This window comes from Oreochromis aureus, linkage group 20, assembly GCF_013358895.1.
Source record: "Oreochromis aureus strain Israel breed Guangdong linkage group 20, ZZ_aureus, whole genome shotgun sequence".
Lineage (NCBI taxonomy): Eukaryota > Metazoa > Chordata > Actinopteri > Cichliformes > Cichlidae > Oreochromis > Oreochromis aureus.
This window is the reverse complement of record NC_052961.1, coordinates 35378638-35403649: the sequence shown is the minus strand read 5'-3', so window position 1 is coordinate 35403649 and position 25012 is coordinate 35378638. Positions and strand designations below refer to the sequence as shown.

The following is a 25012-nucleotide window of genomic DNA, read 5'->3' as shown; positions in this document are numbered from 1 at the left end:
GCCCCCAGTTCGTTTCGGAGCTTTGGTCTGCCATGGCTGGCGGCCTGGGGGTCAAGGTCCACCGCACCACAGCATACCACCCGCAAGCTAATGGGATGTGCGAACGGTTTCACCAGTCACTCAAGGCTGCGCTCCGGGCTTCCTTAACAGTTGGTAACTGGGTTGACAGTCTTCCGTGGGTTTTGCTGGGATTGCGCAGCGCGGTTAAGGAAAACCTCGGGGTTTCCTCGGTTGAACTGGTCCTCGGCCAGCTCCTCCGGGTCCCTGGGGAATTCTTACCTGAGAACCCCCCCACCCCCGTGTTTCGATACCTCTGTGCTGCCTCTTCGCCACCTAAGAGACTCATTTTCTGTTCCTGGCCCTGTGCACCACTGCCTGCCTGACACATTTGTCCCGAGTTCGTTGGACTCTTCTTGTTTTGTTTTCGTCAGGCACGATGCCCATAGGACTCCATTGCGCCCACCGTATGACAGGCCGTGTGTGGCGGACCACTAGAGGGCTCCACTCACACCCAGTGTTGAGGAAGTGTGTTGATGTGATTATTTTTTGGGAGTGGCACAAATAATTTGTGTGGCATCTTATTGAATGCAGAACAGCTGATTGTTATGTAAATAGTTTGAAATGGTTATTAAAAAAATGGTAAAAGATAAATGGCTGCAAATAACTTTGTTGTTTGCAAAACTTGTCCATATGATTTTAAAATTGACAATTTATATTTGCATTTAAAGTTATGAAATATGATTCAATAAACATGTTTGTGGTTGTTACAGTAAAAAATATAACTTCTTCTACTCGGATTTTATGTTTTTTGTCTGATTTTAGATCAATTGTGTTAATACAGTATGTCAAAATGAAAATATAACTGTAAATTCAGACACGTGAGGTTGTGCTGAAAAGGATGATACCAAACAAGGCAAAGTAAATAGTTTTTAAAGGTGAAATGCAGAGGTCAAATCAAAAGTAGTCAAAAGTGGCCAATTATAACCTGGACCCCAGAGGGTTAAACGTTTTTTTAAAAGTAATGCAATAGTTACTTTTCAAGTAATTAATTACTTTTAGAGTCTTGTAACTCAGTTACTAACTCTGTTACTTTTTTGAAGAAGTAACTAGTAACTATAATAATTACTTTTTCAAAGTAACTTGCCCAACACTGGTTAGCAGTGCTGCCTCACACCAAGAAGTTCCTGAGTCTGACTCCACCATGTGGCTGGGGCAAACGGCCAGCTAGGGTCAACAGGGACAGCCTATTCAGCTGGGGAGTCTTAAAAGACGTGGACATTTGAGTGTGATGGGCTGTGAATCTGTGGTGAACAAAACAACTCGAGGGAGATTATTATCATTCTTTTGTTATTATCATCTTTTTACCTGATGTAGTTTCTGAGAAGTAGATATCAGGCCCTTGTAGAGCAAAATTTAGTATTGTGGTCTACACAACCCAAAATGTGACCTAGGAAGTTAAAGCTCTGTGTGTTCCATGTCTTCTTCCCAGATATTGACAGGGATTTTTAGAATAACCTGAGGATGTTCAATAATGATAATAATAATAATAACAACAACTATTATTATTATTACTTTGAATTGTGTTCCTTCTTTTATCTTTAATAAAATGATCAGCGTTGCTGCTTTACCAGGTGTAACAATTAAATTTAACATCCAGGCATCCATGAAAACAGAATTTATTAAATTTAACGGAGTTAGAAGTTAGCAGGAAGTTAGCTCACTAGCTTCCATCTAAACATGATATAGCATGTTCTGACTGAGAGATTTCTGAAACATTCAAACGTACAGCTCTGCTATCACTTCCAACATAAATGAAGACAGAAAACTAAACAGCAGTGACGTTTGTAGGGTTACTGAAGTTGGGCTAGCTGGTATGTAATGATGTGCTACGTGATCGCTAGCGACAGCTATGTTAGCATAACATAAACACAGTGAAGCTGGAGGATAAACGCTAACTTTTTTCTACTCGATAAAAGTTAACGTGAGGGTTCCCGATGGTTAGGGACAAATGCAATCGCATGGCAGGATGCTGTAAATGGACCAAACTTCAGTCAGGAGAACAACTGAGATAATCCATCCACAATACGAGGTCAGTCATTAATATACTGCAACAACATGGGAATAGAGCAGCTGTGAGAGAATTCAACATTAATGAATCAATGGTACAGAAGTGGAGGAAGCAAGAAGAATGAGATGAGTAAAGTTTGACTTATCTGACTCTTTTGTTTCGCTTAATGCGCCTTATAATCCAGTGCGCCTTATGTATGAAAACAGACACGTTCATCGACAGTGTGCGTTGTAATCCGGTTCATCTTATGGTCTGAAAAATACGGTAATACAGGATGAATCATTAAATATTAAAAATCTGCTTTTTTATCACTGGCAATCAATATCTCATGTAGGCTAAGCATGAGATATTGACACAAGCCATCCTGGCTTGTGTCAAAGGGTTTAGTTTGTTTAATACGTGCGTTGAAGGACATGTCCTGATCAAAAATGAGGTTCCTCACAGTGTTACTGGAGGCCAAGGTAATGCCATCCAGAGTAAGAATCTGCTTAGATACCATATTTCTAAGATTTTCAGGGCCGAGTACAATAACCTCAGTTTGATCTGAATTAAGAAGCAGAAAGTTAGCAGCCATCCAGGTCTTTATGTCTTTAAGACATTCCTGCAGTTTAACTAATTGGTGTGTGTTACCTGGCTTCATGGATAGACAGAGCTGCGTGTCATCTGCATAGCAGTGAAAATGTATGCTATGTCTTCTAATGATGCTGCCTAAGGGAAGCATGTATAATGTAAACAGAATTGGTCCTAGCACTGAACCCTGTGGAACACCATAATTGACCTCAGTGTGTGAAGAGGACTCTCCATTTACATGCACGTCATGTCACAAAGCTCATAACATTTCAAGCTGGTCTCTAGAACATAACAGTGAGCTCACTGTACTCAGATCTCCATCTCAATCATGGACCAGTAAATATCACACAGATGTCACATAAAGTGTGACCTTATATTTCTTACCACTGAGAAAAAGCTTACTAAACTCTAGACCATGAGAAAATAAAACACTTTAGATTGAAACCAATTGTTTTAAAAATCCTTCTACAAACAATGTGCTTGATATATTATCCACCATGTAAAACATTAGAACAGCTCTACTCTGTGTCAGCACTCATCATGTTTAGTACAGGCTGAGCAATGACATTGTTTGCTGTTAAGTGTAGCAGCACAAAGTCTTTCAGCTATTTAAACCATCACAGATGTGTAACATATAAACATACACAGCACATACCCAGGCACACCCACCCATCTCATAGTTGCAACAACTCCTCATTTACATAGCTTCCTGTATCGTACCAACAGATCTGCTCCAAAGAAAATGCAAATTATGCATCATAATACGTCTGCTACCCATCACCTTATTGGCACACTATCATCTATTGTGATTAGTTTAAAAGACAAAACGTCCAGTGTCAAAGTCAGAATGAAGACAGAAACAGTTCCATCTTTCACAGGGTGGAGAGCTTTTATAAAACCACAGTGCCAGTAATGCAACACAGAACACAAGACTTTAAACTGCCTGATGAACAGGATGTGGTGGCAGATGTGATAAGTGTGTGACAAATTTAGAGAGGAAAGGGTAAGCTTTGCATTATTTAATAGTATTAAATATTGCATCAGACACACACAGTTTGGAGAAAGTAGCACACTTAAAATAAACTAAATGTAGTTTTTAACTCCGTAAACAGATGTGTGTTTACTGAGTGACAGAAAAGAACATGCTCTAACATTAGTCAACAGAAACACTTGGCCAAAGAAACGAGAGGACGTAGAGTTTAAGGGACTATTATGTATTTACTATATTTATATTTTATGATCTGAACAATTACAATAGGTCAGTTCATGAACTTAATCTATGTGGCTACTCCCTTAAGTAACATCCCAAATAATGAGATAATGATAAAATGATAATACTAAAAACTAAATCTGCTGATTCACTGTTTTGTGCAGGATATATATCACCAGTATTTGCAGTAAGTGAAGAAATACTGATGTAATGAAGATGTTCTGAGTAACCATTAACTATGTGCTTGACTAAGTGTCTATATCCAGAATCCATACAGAATGAAGGCGACATGCCAAAACCATCTGTCCTCCAGCTGCCATTCAGGCTGGCTCCAAAGCAAGTCAGCTTTAATATATATATATAACTCATTGCTCTGGATACTGGGGTTAATAAAAAAAAAAATGCCTTGCTGTGATAGGTTCATGTTTCAGTTGTAGTGAATCAAATTCTATGGTACTTATCTGTGTATGTAGGAACCAGCTAACCTTCACCTGTGTTTAATTTTCACCAGTTTTAATGTAATTTTGCAAGACAGGTTTGTGCTGGGAACATACCAAAAATATGAATCCAGCTAAAATAATTACATTAAAAACAAAACTAAATAAATACTTAATTTGCACCCTTCTCTTTCATAGTGGCATCTCAGCTGTCACAGGGTGAGAGGCAGACACAGACAATCATTTAAGCTCACATTAATGTTAGAACCACCACGTACCCTAACATGCATATTTTTGGACTCTGGAACTAAACTGGAGTGAACTGGAGAGCACCACAAGGAGACTATGAGAACATGTACCACCTAGCCAGGATGTGCTAACCACGAATACCGTATGAAGCACATCACAATAATAATTAATACTTGAAAGCATCACATCATCTGTAAAACGTTCCTCTCTGTTAATCGTCTTAATGATCTGACTGAAGTGTGTTTGCAACATCCACATTTTTCAGACTGCAAAACAATCCAATAAATGATTAGAAGGAAATATAAACCGACCATATTCTTTTTTATTTATCATGAATGTAAAAGAGAATTTCATGTATAAAAATTACATTCTTTTAATTTTAGCATTAGAAACTTTGATGCAATCAATAAACTGGCCTGTAACTCATTTTCTCTTGACTTCCACCCTCACATATCAGATTAAAGAAGGCTTATTCTGGGCAAGGCAGAGAAACATGATGCTGATACCAGACCTAAAAGCTGCTACTGCTGGGCATATGTAAGTCATTTCTGATGAGGAGAACCAACACTTTTTGAACTTCCAGTTTCATACAGTCAGCTTGTGACTGCGCAGAATAAAAGCATGCCTCTGAAACTCTAACGTTTAATGCTAATGACAGGTTTTTTTGTGGCTTTTGCCACTGAGTAATTTACCATTGTGTTACAGATTTTTACGAGGTCTCACTCAGTAGATAAAATACATTTTTGCAAAGCTTTTTCAATTATTAATGGCTTAACAGCAGCACAAGTCACTTTGGTTTCATGCACAAAAAAGCCCTCAGCTTGCATGTTTAGGACAGACTCCTGATAGAAATCACTTTCAACTGCAGCCATTGCATCCTCTGCTTACGTCACCACCACTGGATTCTCGAGCCGTGGGGTTGTGTTCTCTGGACTGACAAATCCAGTGTGGGTTTGGTGGCTGCCAGGAGAACAGACTGTCTGACTGCACTGTGCCAACTGTCAAGTTTGGTAGAGGGGGACTTGTGGTGTGACAATGTTTTTCCGTATTGGCAGTGAATTTGCAGTGAAAGGAAATCCTGCCACAATGGTTGCTTACCACCACAACCTTGTTTCACAGTCACTTGCATTTACACCTGCTGTTAAGGAAGGAAGCCACTGCAGCGTTCTCCAAACTTGGAACATCATAAAAAGCTAACACGATCGTGTTGAAGACACGACCCGTTTCTTCAACCCGGCCACGGCGCAATGTGCCAGGTTACAAAAATCTAGAACTGCACAACCAACCACAAAGACACATGATGTGATGTCAAAATCAGCGTCTGACACAGCGAGCAAAATGGTCGCTGCTTACCAGCATACCAAGAACAATGGTAAATGGACCTTATACAGCTCTTCTCTACCATACCTGAGCAAGTAAGGCACCTTTCACTACTAGCCATTCATCTTGCCCAAAGATATTTAGCATACAGACTGAAGGAGCCAGGGATCGAACCACCAAATGGCCAGTTTGGCCAACAATTTGGGGATGGCCTCTTCGTGCTCCTGCATAACTCAGTCCACAAAGCTGTCCATAACAACATCAATGAGCAAGTTTAGTGTGGAAGAACTGACGGAGCTGCACAGTCCTGACCTCAATCCCGTAGAACACGATGGGGACGAGACTGCGAGCCAGGTCTTCTGTATAATGGTCAGAAATTCTCCTGAACATTGTGGAAAGCCTTTCCAGAAGAGTTGGAGTTGTTATATCTGCAAAGCTTGGGATAAAATCACATTAAACCCTGCAGATTAAGGACAGGATATCGTTCAAATTCATACACATGTGAAGGCAGACGAGCAAATGCTTTTGTCACCATAGTGTCTATTTTGAGAAATTAATTTTAGAATATATTGCTAATATCAAATCTCAAATTGCAGTTGATCTTTACATCAATGGAAAACAAGGGAGAGAAAATGCACTTTTTGCAGGACTCTCCAAACCAGCCAGAGTCCTTACAGGTTCACAGAAATGTGACCATGTTACGTCAGCACTGATTTCTCTTCATTGGCCTCCAATGCCACAAAGAACTGCCTTTCAAATCTTTGTGTAAGTTCCCAAAGCTCTGTGGTTTGAAGCCTGTACATCTAGTCCCACCTAGTCCTAGAATTAGATCCAAGTTTGTTTGAAGCTGCCTTTAGCTACCGTGATTCTGCACAAAATGAAATGTGCTGTGCAAGTAAAATTCCTGTTGCACTTTTCTGCTCATTCAGAGAAGTCAAATCATTTTTTACAACAAACAACATTCACCAGGCCCGTAAAGCTCGCCGACAGATTGTGCAGTATTGGATTACAACTCTGACAGGTCTGTACACGGACTTAAAATAAATGTTACCCAGTTCCAAGAAATACAATGCTTAACCAGTTATACAGTTGAAGAACAGGTTTGACTGCACGGCACACAACAGCATTGTGCTGTCTGCGTCACCGTACCGTGGTTTACACTGAAAGAGGAAATCCCAATCTGAGAGTGAAGTCCGTCAACCACACATTTCAACAGCTGCACTTCCTCATGCATGTGCACTTGCTGTTTCATTACTGTTTGACACATATGCTGTCAAGAAGAGCATTTTCTTGTTTAGCGGGGAAGAAATAAAATCAAACGTATGTCATAGACCCAATATTAGCAGTGGATAAATCAGGAAAAATGGACGAGATATCCCAGCAACCGCAGGTGGTGAGTTTGTTACTTTTATAACGTCTTTGTGTCTAAAGTTCAAGGACTGCAACACTTGTGTGGCTGTTTTCGGTTAACCTGCCATTTTCAAGCTAATTTTGCACAAGGCGTAATGTAGTCTGGTTCCAGCTGGGGGAAAAGACGGGCGATATATAAGGTTTAACTAAATAAATCAAATCTTGACCTTGACAACTTTCGCTGCATGCAATCATGAATTACATCACAATTAAACACCAGTCGCCTGCAAGGTTTTTGACTGAGTGTCTGTGACTTTTGAAGCCACAAAATATTTATATTTAACTTCAGTTATCAGCTTTTACACTACAACTTTTTACCTGCTTTATACCGTGAAGCTGCTCGATACAGTATTAATGTTATTTGTTTGACTTTACACTGCTTACATTACGCTATCATTGAGTAAAAACCACCTTTGATGACTTTGTGAACTTAGTGCTTTGTATTGTAACAACCTGCAGTATCACGACAGGTGTAGCCTGGAGAACTTTTTAAACCTTATTTCTGCCACTTCCTGTATAATGTTTATGTATTAATTGGTGGTTATTGTCTTTAATTGAAAAAACATACATGTCAAGGAGCTGATATATATTAAAGTACATGTACTCAGTGCATATATTTTACTACCTTGTTGTGGTAGAGATTTTCAACAGCTATACTTTACTAAAAAGGTTCAGGTCCCAGGGAAGAGGCAGGGCACACCTTGGACAGGTCACCAGCCTGTTGCAGGGCCAACACAGACTAACAATCGTGACAGCTATTTAATATCATCGGTTAAGCTACTATTAACCCACTAAGTGCATGTCTTTGGACTGTGAGAGGAATCCAGAGTACCCAGAGAGAACCCAGACAGGCAAATAGTGGATTTGTGCCCAGAAACTTCCTGCTGTGAGGCAAACAGGGCCACCATGCTGCACCAACATAGTTATAATTCAAAGTTCTAATCTCTTATGAAATATTTCTATAAAATATTGTGGACATAAGCAGATCTTCACTAATGATTGACTAATACTTATCAGCCTAGCTGTATAAAATCTGTGCAAATATTTTGTTACTTTTGCATTTATTTTTTTTAACTAAGCTCAATTTTTATCAGATTCTGCTGATCCAGATAAACAGACCTGACCAATCAAATCACTGCATTTGGCAACAAGTGCACTCTTAACTCAAATTACTGAAAAATACCCCAAACAATACCCCACACCAACATCCTGAAATATGTACAATAGTTGTGATACAGCTTCAGTTCCTGAGTCAAACCCTAAGATTCTCCCCACTGCTGCTTCTCGTGGGGACTGGATGGATCCAGAGTCTTACATGTTTACAAACCAGCTCATTACGGTTTGATGTCAACTTCATTTTTTTTCACAGTTTGTTTCTTGAGAACAAATTTTAACCCCTTCAGTGTATGTATATTGCAGCAGAGATCAGAGTCATTTGTCAATATTAAACATAATTTATGGTTGGATTTCTTTGCATATACTCAGAAAATTAGTGACGTGCTCAATACTTATTTTACCTGCTGTATTCATCAGTGCTGTGGAATCAATTATTGTAAATGTTATTGTTATTAAGAAATGATCAGACAAAGTTTTCAGGAACACTGTTCAGTTTTTGTCAGAATCCTGCTCCTCACATGCACGGTCTTCACGAGTCAGACCCATGTTATCTTAATAATCTTATAGCACTGCATCACCCCATGAGAGCTCGAAGCTCTCAGACGGCGGGCCTGTTGTGGCTCCTAGTGTACGTAACAGGAGAAAGGGAAGCAGAGCCTTCAGCCCCTTGTTCTATGGGGCCAGCTTCCAGTTTGGACCGGGCAGACAGACACCCTCTCTGCCTTTACCACTAGGCTTAAAACTGTCCTTTTTGAAAAAGTATACAATCAGGGCTGGATCAGTTATGTTCAAAGCTTCTATGTGTTAATTAAAGTCTTATGTTTAGTGGCATAATAAGGGTGTTAGCAGAGTTTGTTCTTACAGTGTTTTGTATACATATACTGGGAGGCCAAACAGTCTCAATTTTACATGCATGATGTTAAGAGTCAGGACATGGTTATTAAGAAAGACTGTAAAAAAATTCATAAAGAACTGTAATATTCCATCAACTGATGCACCATAAAAATACAGTTAAATAATGAGAATTTTCCATCATGGAAAAATACACAAAGTTTCTGTATTTACAAAATAAAATGTACTTAGATGTGTTAAAACAATGACATGATCCAATGATGTGGTCGAACATTGTTCTGCTACAATTACTCAGGCCTAAAATCGCAGAAAGGTCTTCTTTAGTGGGGCTCTATTATGTCATTCATGTTGTTTATTTCATAATGATTGTAATAATATGATACACCACCTATGAAACTAAAATCAAAATACTTTTATTAAACTAGTATCTACTGTTCACTACTGTTTATTGTGCCAACTGTATAATGGTTTTTATGTATAGTGTGACATAAACATAACTGATTTACCATTTTTAAAATATCCATAAAATGTAATTGTAATTACAATATACTGTTAATTTTAGATGTTATCAAGTACATTCTGATGGATTTGAATATAGAGCTTAAGAGTTAGAGTCATAATAGAACTTAATAAATGGTAAATGGCCTGTATTTGTATAGCGCTTTACTTAGTCCCTAAGGACCCCAAAGTGCTTTACACATCCAGTCATCCACCCATCCATTCACACACTGGTGATGGCAGCTACGTTGTAGCCACAGCTGCCCTGGGGCGCACTGACAGAGGCAAGGCTGCCGGACACTGGCACCTCTGACCCGGTGGTGCCAATAAAACACCAACTTAGCTTATAGTACCACAGTACTACTGTAATACAGCATCAACACTGTTCACTTTGCTATATTTATCCTTAAAAACATTTAAAAGTAAAAAAAAAATAATCGAATGCTGTAATAAGAGGACTTTATCTGTTTCCTCACATTAAACCGCACTGTGGTTGAATGACATCAACTAGAAAGCGTTTAGATTTGGTTTTACAGTGACAACCCTAACACAATTAGGACACTTGCTGTGCTGCTACTTTTAATTCTGTTAGCCAACTTATTGCTGTTGCTGCTGTACAGGTAGCTGAAAAACAGCCATTAGCTTTCCCACGAGCCCACTCTGCTCTTAATCTCATGAGAGGGATGAGTTGGTTCAACAGTTTAATAAAAGTTAGGTGACACCTTTGTTAAATTTATGTAATATGACGGGTCACAGCGATTTGGTGCCAAGCTGGAGTAAAGACATTGTGTTATGTTAGCATGCTATTCCTATTTAGCTTGAGTGTTTTACAGTTGCTTACAGATGTAACATGTACCTGCTGCACACTGTGAGCAGTCTTCGTCCTCCCTCAAAATAATTGTTGATGTTTTTGTAAGAACTTTATAATGTTCGAGTGTCCGCAGTGCTTATATCACTACTTAGTCTGGTCCATTTGTCAATCTTCACCTGGTACAAACTATAAATGTTCAGTTTTCCTCCCCTGAATTTGCTCTTGTTCCTGTTATTGAACAAAAGTCTTCAGCTTCTCTTTCAAAAGGTTGAAAATCCCACAGTGTATCCTTGTAGAATAACGTGCAATGTGTGTCTGTGTGCTGATTTCAAAGATAAGTGCTGATAAAAACAGTACTGAGTGGCCGCCCTGCACAAATGTGAACTCTGATTGGTTGCAGGAATCTTTGTAATTTAACCCTTTCACTTCTTACTAATATTTTTATAGTACAAAAACTAAGTAATTAAAGTAAATAAAGTAATATAAACCAATACTGATTATATTTTGAATGAAGCAAGCCTGTAATTTCACAGGCTTTTCTTGTTCACAGTCATCAAATTTGTGGATATCTTAAGAATAATATAAATTATACATTTCTATTTTTTTCTATCATTTTTAGCAATTTTGGTCAAATAAAATACACTATCTGTGAAATTCCTGCACAATACTTGCAGATGTTATATTTTTATAAAAAAGCATTCCTATCATCATTTTTAAAGCAGAGATTGTGTCTGTTTCGCAAATGCAAACTAGGAGCCAGATCCACAGAAGAACTGAAAGCTGAAGGCTCTGCCTCTGAGAGCCACCAGCTCTCACGGGGTGATATGGTACTACAAGGTCATTAAGATAAGATGGGGCCTGATTATTTAAGACCTTGTATGTGAGGAGCAGGATTTTGAATTCAGGATTTAACAGGAAGCCAATGAAGGGAAGCCAATACAGGAGAAATATGCTCTCTCTTTCTAGTCCCTGTCAGGACTCTTGCTGCAGCATTTTGGATTAGCTGAAGGCTTTTCAGGGAGTTTTTAGGACATCCTGATAATAAAGAATTACAGTAGTCCAGCCTGGAAGTAATAAATGCATGAACTAGTTTTTCAGCGTCACTCTGAGACAGGATATTTCTAACTTTAGAGATGTTTGCTTGATGTGTGCATTGACACGTTGGGCTGATAGTTGAAAGCCTGCCATATTGGACACCCATGGACCCACATGTGCACCTTCACTCTGAGAGTAAAGTGTTCTATCAGGATAATATGGTACCATGAGAACTTAGACAAGATATGAAAGGACCTGATCATTCGAGACTGTAACGCTTTTAAATTGAACTTTAAACGTAAAACGCAGCTGTGACAAACAGCTGTGAAACTAACACTGGAGAAAGAGAGATATAGACATTTATGCTGGAGGTTGTGTACATATCAAACAAAATAGATTGTAAAGATAAAGGTAATCTCTTGTTAGCTTTACAGATGTTAGCAGGACTTGTTCTAGACTTTGAACAGACCTTTACTGCCTCCTAAATAAAGTAATAAAACAAAGAGGAGACCGTGTTTGGATTAACTGCACATATTTATACTGAAGGGGATCAGTGAGTCAGTTAATGTGACAATTTATATTAGAAGCTGTTTTTAAAAATCAAAATTCCAACTTGTATTTCGTTAGCTTTAGCTCTAGTTATTCATAATAAATACGCACTGATTGCCTTTCTGTATCACCCCCAGTCTGAACAGCCTTCCTGGACATTCTGCTGTAGAGCTTAATAAGGGATCATTTCGACTAATGGCAAAAGAAGAAAACACCTGTGTTTTACTGCTGCAACCTAATTTTTCAAATATTTTCCATCATGCTCCACTGATCCTACTGCGATGCATTCCTTTTCTACACATGTGGTTTATATTGCCGGGGAGTTTTCCCATAGGGCATCATCATGTCCTGTCATTTTGCTCTGTTATAAATAGTGGCTGTCTTTCCATGCAGGACCAATAATGTTCATGCAGTATGATGTTCCAGCTGAGTATGCACAGTTCAGTCGACCAACTAACTATAAAAGCTGTTGCAGAAAAACTAATCAACAACTGGGACTCAGTGGCAGTAGTGACAGTTTACTGTTAACACACACACACGTTATAACTAGAGATGGACCGATCCGATATTACGTATCGGTATCGGTCCGATACTGACCTAAATTACTGGATCGGATATCGGCGAAAAATAAAAAATGTAATCCGATCCATTAAGTATCAAAAAAAGCATCTCACAAAACTTGCAACACGGCGTAACTCGGCTCATAACCGTAGCACGTTGGAGCAGTGTGCTCATGTGTTAGAGCGGCTGTGTGTATTTGTAGCCTCGCTACCAAACCAGCATTTCATCTCCGAGGAAGTTATCCCAGAGAGAAGTAAAGCAAGTGTGTAAGTTCATCTCTGAATGTTTGTAAAGCATTCCCGCATTAAGCTTAACAACCGATATATGGAGCGACTGCCTCTCTCTCTCCCTCCCTCTCCTGCTGCTACTTCAATCGTGAAACTGCTTAACGATCAGCTGATCGGCTTTTCTGTCGCAAGTCCATCTCTCTTCTTTGTTTTTGGCCCACTTTGCACCAGAAAGAGGAAACCAGCGGCGGAACAACAGCAGCACGTTTAAGCTTGATAAGCTGTTGTTAGAATTTATTTAATATTACTTTGTAGACCAGGATCCTTTTCACGTAGCTGACGGCTGGTAACTGTGCAGGGGGCGGATCTAGCAAAGTGCAGCCAGGGGCCGATAGGGAATGAACAGGGAAAAGGGGCACAAAGACATACTTTTCTTTCTTATTCTCATTTAAAATATGTAGCTTTTAATAAATAATTATCTGAATCTTACACCCAAAGTTTTAATCTGATGTAAAATGTATAGAAGTCCATTACTATATATAGTAACTCTTAAGTCTATATACCCTAGTAAGCTATAGTACTTTTTCCTTTGGGAAGGTACCGTCTCTGAATTCTGCAATTCTGTTGAAGAAAGATTTTGAATCTATTTAATTATTCTTGAAAAATAATTTGTTTCTGTGCATTTTTTTCCACCCTGCATCAAATTAAAGTTGATTACATCGATTAAGCATCATGAGGTGGAGGGTGGGTGGTGGTTCCCTATTTTTTTTGCTGGGAGTTTGCAACCCTATTAGTTAGGTTGCTTAATATTTCTGCTAAGTACTCTTTAAAATACCAGAATAGGGAGGATGGAGTAGGTTTAAGTTTATTAGATTGATCAGTGTTGCTGAACTATGAAATATTTTGGGTGCAGTGTATTTTTTACACACAGGTATAACAGAATAGCTTTAGTGTTGTTGTTTATTTAAACTTGAGTATGAACTTATACAAAATGCAGCAAGATATAAAAAAAAACAGTTTTATTGATTAAAAAACACACTATATCGGATTCATATCGGTATCGGCAGATATCCAAATTTATGATATCTGTATCGGTATCGGACAAAAAAAAGGGGGATCGTGCCATCTCTAGTTATAACATAAAACAAGTGTTAAACATAAATACCAATTAAGGTGCTGTTTTTGGAAACTTGTTACAAAGAAAGACAAAACATGCCGATGCTGTACAAAGTGTATATTTTCACCTTAGTACCACAAGAATACCGAGTAATGTTCCAAATGGCAGCCAAAAATGGACAATCCATTCATCATCTTCTTCTCCAATCATTTTTTTAAACCTGGGTCTGGGTTACTGTGTACGGCAACCAGATAGCTATAATTCAGTCCGATTACTTTTATACAGCGCCAAATCACAACAAAGGTTGGCTCAAGGTGCTTTATACTGTAAGGTAAAGACTCTACAATAATACAGAGAAAACAGACCCCCTATGAGCAAGCACTTTGGCGACAGTGGGAAGGAAAAACTCCCTTTTAACAGGAAGAAACCTCCAGCAGAACCAGGCTCAGGGAGGGGCGGGGCCATCTGCTGTGATTGGTTGGGGTGAGAGAAGGAAGACAGGATAAAGACATGCTGTGGAAGAGAGACAGAGATTTATAATAAGTGTGATTAAGCAGAGAGGTCTATTAACACAGTGTAAGTTAAAAAGGTGACACCCAGTGCATCATGGGAATCCCCGGCAGCCTACGTCTATTGCAGCATAACTAAGGGAGGATTCAGGGTCACCTGGTCCAGCCCTAACTATATGCTTTAGCAAAAAGGAAAGTTTGAAGCCTAATCTTGAAAGTAGAGATAGTGTCTGTCTCCTGAATCCAAACTGGAAGCTGGTTCCACAGAAGAGGGGCCTGAAAACTGAAGGCTCTGCCTCCCATTCTACTTTTAAATACTCTAGGAACAACAAGTAGGCCTGCAGTGTGAGAGCGAAGTGCTCTAATAGGGTGATATGGTACTACAAGGTCATTAAGATAAGATGGGGCCTGATTATTTAAGACCTTGTATGTGAGGAGCAGGATTTTGAATTCTGGATTTAACAGGAAGCCAATGAAGGGAAGCCAAAACAGGAGAAATCTGCTCTCTCTTTCTAGTCCCTGTCAGGACTCTTGCTGCAGCGTTTTGGATTAACTGAAGCTTGTCTCTCAAAACAGCATCTGTTGTTTAAAACAGTCATCTACACACAGAAACAAACCAAACACATACACTCAGAGTTTCTGTGCTTGCAAAATAAAAAGTAAAAAGCAATGCTGAATGGCTGATTGCAGGTTGCAGCTTTCTCTAGAGTGAGGTAATTTATTTATAAATCTATCTAAATATCTTTGTTTTCAATAATAATAGTGTTGAAATATAAGAGTTGGAAGTTTTTTTCATTTTTTACACCCCTTAAAAGTCTTGTTTGAGTGTTGAGATTTGCTTTAAGATTTCAGGTTAAAATAAAGTCTTGGTAAGGAATGAGTTTGGCACTGAGCTGTTAAACATATACTTAACAATGGCAGCAAATATCTCACAAAGATTGCCAAACATAGATAGCTGTGTGCATGTGTGTCATCCTCTCCCTCTACAGTAGTCACTGTAACTAAAACATGAGAAATACATTCATTAGTTAGATGACCCTAAAGTAACAAGTCGTACACTTACGTATATACAGATGTCTGCAGAGGACTTACAGGAAGACAAAAGTTCATAGATAAGATATTCTGATTAGATACACGTTTGTGAAATGCCACAAACCTCATTCCTCAAGAGCGTACTGGAGATGTTTCAGCAACACACCACAAACGTATTACATGTTCACCTCTGTTGCTGCACTATTACAGGTCATCACTGACAGCTCCTGCATTAATGTGAATGTACTGAACATTTACAAACATGTCGTTTCCTCTTAATTGTCATTTGATTCTTTTTTATAGAATTTGGAGCAGCAACTGTCTCCAAACACAAGGAGGAGCTTTGGTTTCTCGTCTCTCCGAATCAAAAGTAAGACAGTGATGATACAAATTCATAGATGTGTTCATGTAATCAAGAATGTTCTGTTCAGCTCAGTAATAACTTTTTCATTGAGTCAGTTTGAATTGTGCCTCCAGAAAGGATCAACAGTGAAGACGGTGGATTTACACGGCGAAGGGGCCTCAGGTCTTTTTCATCGACGCGAGAGTCATCAAGAAAAGGTCAACAGCCTGTTGTGTTAGCCTGACTGCCATCATGCAGCTCTATGCAAACACAGGCACAGATATTCTCATAAATAAAGCCTTATATTTACAGCGTCACCTCACTAAAAGAAAACAGTGTTTTCTGAGCGTTTTCAAGTTGACAATTAAAGCAATCCATGTGTGATAATGTGCCAATTAACTGTAATAAATCAGTAATATCACCAATCTGTTGCCATCTGTTGTGTACATCAGAGTTAGTGCTACTGAGAGGCCCCACCCTGAGGGGCCCACAGTGAACAAACAGTTCAAATGTTTCACACATCCAAAAATGTCTGTGAGCCAAGGTACTTACATCACTAAACTGGGCAAAGTGTACAATTTAGAATTGTATAAACAAACAAAGATGAAGATTGTTCATTTAAACAGTCATCAGCATTCTAGCAAGAGCAGTGTAACTCACAAACAAGCACAGGTTTACACAGCTTTACCTTCTGGCAGTAGCAGTACGGCAGTTCAGTCACATGAAAGAATCTATCACACCTGCCCATCATACCTGTGTTAGTAAATCAGACTTAAATAAACCATGTGGCATACCACCTGCATATAGGAACAATCCCATTTCTCTAAAGAAGGAAACACCTTTACCTGGAGGTGAAGCAGTGACAATGTTGTAAAAGAGAAGCCTGCACTCTTAAGGCAAAACAAAGAAAGAAAGGTGACAGGAAAAACTCCAATAAGAGTGTTTTAAAAGTGACATTTGGGCTGGAACATTCAAACATTCACTCATGAGGGGAAAAACAGAATCAAAGCTGATGTTAAAAAAGATTAGATGAAAAAGAAATAAAAGGAGGAAGATCTATCAGCCTGAGATGAGAAACCAAGTCCAAAACAAACTGCAGCATCCATAGGATAGTGCCAAGACATTACATTGTAAATAATGAAACTGAGTCAGGGTTGATGATTGATTTTATGTTTTGTAATAAATAATAATCTCCAAACTCGTTTCCAATCCTAGAATCGGTTCCAGAGGACGATGGGGACTCACAGCTCTCAGGTGGTGAGAAACACATGATGAAGACAGGTATGTGTTAAAGTAGCATGAACGCTAATGTGGACTGCTACTAATGTAACACCTTTGTACTCAAACATGCAAAACACTTTCTACTACAAGTTCTAGCTAACGTTCACACTGTGATAGACACACTGGGGCAGCTCTGTGTTCAGTATCATTCCCATGGATAGCCAGGGCTCAAGACTCCAGCCTTATAGACAACAAGCTCTACCACCTGTCTCACCTGTGCTGGCTAATCATCATCAGCGGTTCATCACACATCACAATCTCCTCCTTCACTTGCTACCTGCAGATGCAGTGTGTGGCAATTTCTTTTTTTACACTTTGAACTGCTTCTACAATACAAAAGTTTATTCACACACAGTTAATAGGGAATTTTAGATGAAGCAAGGTAAACACGCAGGTGGGAACAAACACCAAAAATCTTTACCAAGAAAGCAAAAGGTGGGGAAAGAAGGAACATGGCAACGACCCAAATACTTCCAGGTCATCCGTGACGTGAAATATGGAGGAGGTCATGTAGTCATGTGACTAGATGAGATCATGTAGTCACATGATTCCCCTATGCTTAGTTGACTGAGCATGCATGACTGCTTCTGGAACTCGTCTTTGTTGTTGATGAAATTTAGCTAGGTATGACTGAGCCCAAACATACTGCTCACTGACAGAGACGAGCAGTATGTTTGGCACAAACAGGGTGCTCTTTAAAGGAACTCCTAATATTTTAACTTTGGGCCATTCATATGCTACAAATGCCCTCTCTTACTAAAAGATGCTGTTAACATCAAAGGAAATGAGTTCAGTGATTTAAAATTCCTAAATAGACAATTTATTTGGGAATTTAGATCTAAGAGGTGCAGAGTCAGTAATGTAAACTCATGGCACTCCAACACTGTCTTTAAACAGCCTGGACTATACAAAGTATATAAAAATGGCCTCGCGTGTTACTTTTGGTTGTAATTCTTGTGGATACAGACAATCCCCCAAAGTACTGCAGCTGTGCTGTCAGCATTTTCTCCAGATGTGTTCAGACACAGTTAGATAACTAACACAAATACTGCTGGTTCGAATCTAAGACTGAAACCAAAAAGCTTTCTGATACAGAATGAAAGTGAAAGTCATTTTCAAAAATGTGAAAACAATGTGAAAGGTCTTGTTTCATGAATCATCATAAAACAAGGTGGACCTATGTTCAACAACTCCACTCCCTCTCAGGAGGGCACTAGCAGGAAATGGCTGTGTGCCCAGGTGTAAATGAAAGAAATGTAGTTTTAATGCTGATTATTCACAAAGTTACAAAAAGTCCAAGACAAATGCAGGTCAACACTAGGGAACCGCAGGGTGGGAAAACACACAACCTCGAGGACGGGCATGACAAAGAGGAGGAGACAACAAGGAGGAGAGGGGAAACCTGGCAGAAAAAAATGTTAAATTGAGAAAATGTACCAGAAAGACAACAAGGTCACTTGATGTCTCCAGAGGATGTTTGCCACTTCTTGTCATCGCCTCTCCTTTTAACAACAGCAAACAAAAGTGTGAAAACTAGTGCTGGACTTCTGGGAGGAAAAAATGTTGTACCATTTTTGTTTGATATAGGTATCATATGCTGAACTGTCCTGTCTTGTCTTTGTTGTATCTTCGGTTTCATGACGTGCTAAATGTTCTGAGTAGGTAAACGATGTGGACTGCAGGAGGCTGGTTCAGTCCCCAGACTCTTTAATATAAAGCCGTGCTGCTGTGAGATAAAGTGTGCAGTTTAGCATTGTCTTGCTGAAATTTGCCAGCCCTTCCTTCTAACAGACAAACTGAATGGGAGCATAGGTTGCTCTGAAACATGTATTTACCTTTCAGTGGACAATTCTACAGTCACTGATGCACTAATACATACCCACACCAGAGATGCAGGTTTTTAAGTGAGCGCTGATAACGAGCCAGATGGTCTCTATCCTCTTTAATACAAACAGCAAAAAAAAGTCTGAATTTCGTCTGTAGCCAGAAGAGTTTTCCACTTCAGCTCAGCCCAGAGGAGACGGCGCATTCACACCGGGCTTCTTCTTCTTTGCGTGACAGGGCATTTGTAGAGAAGTAAACCATTGTAAACCAGTTCAAACTAATACGTGAAAGTTTACTGACTATCAATTTATTTTTACTTTTAACATCATGTCTTTTTGAATCTGACATGTAACTGAGTAAAACATGTCATAATGTTTCTCATTTGTTGATGTACATTATTTTCTGCTTGAACTCGTCCCAGGAGCCTGTAACATAATTTATCCGTATGCCTGCTGTAATATTAAAAATAACGAAGCATACTAAAGTTAATATTTACTGTTGCATCGTTCAAGTTATGCACTGTTACACACACTACACAATTCTTCAGACAAATACGATAGTTCATACACGACATGTTGACATGGAGATAAACGATTATAGTGAGAAGATAACATTCCCTGTGATTAAAACATTTATATTTTGTGTTTCACAGCATCTCAGTTTTTCCATTTAATTGTAGCTGACCTGATCACTAATTGCTGTAGGCGCCCTCACTAACAGACAGTATTTCTCAGGGTTGTCATCCAGTGTCATCATGTCTCTGACAGAAAACCAATTAAGGAGGCCCGACTGTGCTTTGTGAGTTTGAGTTGACACGCTCCTAAGAAGGAAAAAGGTCCGCTGTTTCAAGTCACCGCCTGCTTGTTGCATACAGCTGGAAGAGCTAACCGCTTCCGTCGAAAAACAACTAAATGAAGCAATCTTTGAGGGCTCGAGTGCTGCGTTCGTGAATATCGGGTTTGTTGCGACAACCTGTCTCCAACATCCGCTCATCAACTTTCTTCTACTTATTTTATGGTATTTTTGTTGGCTTTTTATTCTTGGCTCAGTAGTTTCTAGAAGCAAACCAGGTCCTCAAGAGTGGCACGATAAAACCGCGAAGAACCGAACGAAACACGCAACGCTTCGTTTGTCCCACAAACGTGAACGCAGCACGTGGCTCTAAACCTACAGCGGTGTCAAACCTACTTCAGCGTACACAGTAGTTGAGCGCGAGGTTAAGATGCTATGTATGTAGCATGCAGCGGGATGGCGATGGTAAAATACTGCCGTGCTGTTACTGAGTGTGCTGATAGGAATTCCCGACAGTAGAGCGGCAGCAATGAGTGAGACTGTGGAGAAGAGACGGAAAGGAGCCCAACTGACGAACCCCAAAAACAGATGGAGTGAGTACTGGATATAAGTCTTACCCGAGTCCGCCTAAGTTAGACACACTTACTGTTATTATTATGATTGTTGTTACTGAGCGGTGTAGTTTCTCGACAAACACTGTACCTGCCGAAACTTGCTGAAGTAACTTATCTCGAACAGGTTGCGCCCATATGTGTATCGGTGTTTTTCCACTTCATTGTAGGAAAACCTCTGCTGTTCATTTACAGCTGACATAAAGTGCAGCGTGGAGGTCACGACTTAAATACTTGACCTCGGTGATGTATTGACAGTCTGTGACATGAAACTTGAGCTTGTGATGGTGTGTTCATGGTCTGAGCCTCAAATTCTGTTTTGAGCTGTGTCAGGTGCACATATGATCATTTAGCTTGTGGACACCTTGAACTGTGATGGTCTGTAAGCTTTCCCTCACATCTATTTTAGTTCATCTACTGTGTGCCTGTTGTGGATGTTGCTTTAGATTGCCTTGTAGCCTCAGGAGGTGAAATGACAGTCAGTTTGAAAGACTGCTTTTAGCTGCATTTGCTGCTGGAAGAGCACCTTTTCACTGCAGGCTTAGGTGGAAAACACAGGGCGCTTATGAAGGAAAACAACCTATATAATGGATAAAACTTTCCATTAGGTAAACAGATAAATTGGCAGATTTGTAATATAAAGGCTGCAGGAATGAACAAGGAACATGGAAACAGGATATCAGGCAGCTTTAGTTAGTCTTGCTTTAATTACCTCCTTTGACTTGACAGCATCTTGTTATAACATGTTTAGGACTCTGTGGGCCTAAGGGAGGGCTGTTCTTTACACCCACATCACATCAGAGCTGAAAAGAAGTAGCTCAAAAACGCAGCAGCGTGTAGGGTCAAGAAAAACCTGCGTTGGGGTGAAAGAGTCAAACTAACACTTAAAACACAACCTGAGATGTGTTTTTGTCCCCGGGGCTCGTTCAGCACAGTTCTGCAAGTTACTGAGTAGGAAGGCACTGCCACTGGTGTTTACACAGGACAACAGATCGCAAACGCCAAAGTTGTGTACTGCAGACTCAGTAAACATTGTCAGAGACTTGGCCAAACTGAAGTGAAACCTGGACTGTGTCCTGCAGGCTGCTTATTTAATCTGCTCTGGCTGCAATTTGTCTGTGTGTGGAGTGTGGTCGCTCAACATGCACAAGCAGCAAAGACTGGAGTGACAACCACAAACGAGTTAGCTCAAAATGAAGAGCTGCGGTTCAAAGTGACCTTTGGTTGAATAGAGTCCAGCTCAGACGGATCGATTGAATCTAACCTAGAAACTGACTTTGGTTTGTTTTTGTTTGTTTCTGTTTTCCCACCAACCACACAGTCAGCGTATGCTTTAGCCTCCTGATATGAGCTGATATGTTTTCAAAATCATTTTTTAATTGCATTATACACATATTATATGTATATATATGTATGTATATATATATATATATATATATATATGTATATGTCCTTAAAGCTCAGATAAAGACTGCCCAGAGACTGAAAAAATAAAATTGTATATATATATATATATATGTATATGTATATGCAGAGCCTGGGAGCTTGCAGGTGCTGTACAGCTTCCTAGGACTGCACTCATCTGGACAGAGATTTGGGATGTTGTTCCTGGGATCTTCCCCGAGTGCTCCGATTACCATGGTGACCACTGTTACCATCACCCTCCGCATCTTCTCGAGCTCCTCTCACATCCTTTCTATTTCAAACTTCTTGTGTCCTTCCTGATGTTGCTGTCACTTGGTATAGAGATAGTGCTTCATACTGTAGTGAATATTTGTAGCCAGTCTTGTTGATGATCTCACTGAGGGGCTCCAGGCCTACGCAGACAGCAGAGGGGACAGGCGTCTCCTTTATAGCTCCCATAATTCATGGTGACTTGTGCAATTGGTTTAAAGTTGGTGTGTAATAATAAAAATATGTGTGTGTGAAAGAAAGGGAATCATAATGGATTTGTTTTCATTTGAAGTTACTTTTTTTTTGCTCAAGACAGAAACTAGTTACTTCCTGAAGTCTTGAGTTCAGCTGGCAACTTGAAGCACCTGCTCCCTGCTGAGAAACACCCCCGCCACTTTATGTGATTTAGCGGTTTTGACTCACAGAAATGGTTCAGGGCTTGAACATTCTGGTTGGCTGGGGGTTTTCAGTTGGTAGTTTACACAATCGCCTTGTGCATGTGAGCTTTTTCCAGATACTATTCCAATTGTTGGCTGTGGACGTGAGGTAGATAAACTTGGATAACTTTAAGTTTATGGGACAAAACACAGTTTTACTGTATGGTCAAACAGTGGTTTGAAGTACTGTGAGTGGTCAGTGTGATTAGAAAAGAGCCAAATTCACTCTCTGTTTATCTGAGCTCAGGGACCCTTCAGTGAACACCATCTATTTAGAGGAAGTGATACTTTCATGGTTTCATAGGTGAGCCAGTAGAAAGTCTGTCTGCCTTTCTATTTTTTGACCGGCTGGCAGGTTCACATCTCGATCACTCGTTGCCGTATGGCTGCTGTGCTGGTCTCCCAAAGCAAGTGACCCTGCTGCAGTCTGGGCTTCTCTTTTTGGCCTTTGTCTTTAGTCTGCCAGTTGTGCATGAAAACAGGGATGTATCTAGCCTGCTATGTTTGGGTGAGCAGTTTAAAAACACTAGATGGCCAGCTTAGGAGTGACAGAGACTGGTGTTTAGAGCCGCTGACTACCAACCCAGGGGAGCTAATTTAAGTCTTTGTTCAGATGCCGATGTCTCTGGCTTACTTTAACTGTCTCCATGTAATGATTATTTGTGTTTTAGACACAAAGATTTACTTATTTTAAAGGTAACTGCTTACTTGGTGATGGATATATTTAATATAGAAAGAAAACCCCACAGAAATAACACTGGTATAGTTGACTTTCACTTTTATTTGGCTGTGGATGTGAGATAGACAACCTGCCAAAGTTTGTAGGACAAAATGTTGTTTAAATATATATTTAAATGTATTTTGTTGTCCGAAGCACTTCTTTCCCTGCCTTTGATTGCCTCTTTAATACTTTTTGATTTTGAAGCGAATAAACTGATAAACCTGAGCTATGTCTTTGTTTGTCTTGGTGATAGAAACCAGCCTATCACAAAGTTCTTAAGTGATGTAAAGTTTAAATGGCATTTAACACATTGTTGTTAATGCTGTCTGTTTACCAAAAAAGCTTGTTCTCCATTGTTTTTGGTTCTGAGATGATGTGAAGCACAAGTTGGGGAAATTCCTTCCTCGGAGTGTAAAACAAACGGATGATTCAGCAGACTGTCAGTGCTGCAGTATAAACACGGGATTAATAAAGAAGACCTATGTAGCAAAAGCTTTGTTGCTAGGTAACAGAAACATGTTAGGGGCTGTTGTCTCAGTACATTGTAGCTGCTAATCATAAAGCTACGCTTGTTATTTACACAGGGCGACTTAAGGCGTGGGGCCTAAAGGGCTCATTTCCAGCTTATTAGTTTCTAACATTTCACTGTTGTAGGATACTGTAGTGCACTGTAGTATACTACAGTGCACTACAGTATCCTACAGTATACTGTAGGATACTGTAGTGCACTGCATTCTTATACTTTTATTAATACAAACCAAAAACCTGTAGCTGTCATTTTTTGTGTACGTGCACAGAACACAGGCAGAAGCTGACTCAGGTTTGTTGAGAATGCGTCTTCATCCATGTATTCTGTCGTGTTGTTTAGGTGAACAACCCAAGGGTAACATCATCACGGATGTTTCTGAGAAACATGGTAAGTACAAATCATCTTTCCTTTGGGTTCTCGAGTAATGGTTTCATAACTGAAAGTCAGTCTTAAAGAATGCTCAACTAAAACAACTGCCTTGCGAGTTTTATAGTCTACTCATAGGACATGTTAGTCACAGTTTCACATTTATTTCAGGCATAATGGTGTTAATGGACTTAAACCCGAACAGAAATCTGATAAGCTAGAGTGCTGGAAGAGGACAGGGATTTATGGGGCTTTAAACGAGCAGAGGAGGTATGGGGACGTGAGCACCGATGTATGATTTCAGTACTGAGCAGCTGCTGGTTTCTCCAGGTGCCATTCCATCAGTTGAAGATGACGGACGACAAGGGGCCCTCAAGAGGTTTAGTGCCATGTGGTCCTCCCTCCGCAAAGGCAAAAGAGACAGTGAGTATTATCCTGTTGAAAACTGATTTTTGAAGGTGCTGCTGGACGTTTGGACACGTCGTGATTAGATGTCAACACAATTTCCAAATGTGTGACCGTAGTTGTGGTTGACCTCACGTGCACCGCTGAGCTGATGTGAGCAGTGTTCTGTTGCAGATGCTACAGTCTTTTTTAGCCAACATTACATCTTGTTTCCTCTCTTGCATTTGTTGTGACAACACAGGAAGTACTGGTTAAATAACCCAGTGCATCAAGGGCAGAGATTATTATTGTGCAGTACAGTCTCCAGCGGACCTCAGGGAAGTGAAATGTTTTTATATTTATTATAATATTTAAATATAATTGAATAATTAATAATAAAATTATTATAATTTCAAAGCCATTATTAATTGTACATTCAAGGCTATTGTTTAAAAATGAGACATTTACAGGTTTTCAGC

General features: G+C 39.6%; 1 protein-coding gene across 3 annotated transcripts in view; it reads left to right on the top strand.

The window, feature by feature from the left end:
• The first annotated feature begins 7057 nt into the window (after positions 1-7057).
• LOC116315129 (DENN domain-containing protein 2D) overlaps positions 7058-25012 on the top strand; it is a 36411-nt gene continuing 18456 nt past the window's right edge. Inside the window, exons 1-6 of one of the 3 annotated variants that reach the window (XM_031733309.2) lie at positions 7058-7244; positions 15875-15941; positions 16049-16132; positions 17130-17195; positions 24123-24170; positions 24480-24572. In XM_031733309.2, coding sequence (XP_031589169.1) covers positions 7218-7244; positions 15875-15941; positions 16049-16132; positions 17130-17195; positions 24123-24170; positions 24480-24572 — 385 coding nt within the window. In that variant the 5' untranslated portion in view covers positions 7058-7217. Of the gene's footprint in view, positions 7248-15874; positions 15942-16048; positions 16133-17129; positions 17196-19877; positions 20405-24122; positions 24171-24479; positions 24573-25012 lie in introns of those variants that run through there. The other 2 variants (XM_031733308.2, XM_031733310.2) reach the window with 2 other exon arrangements.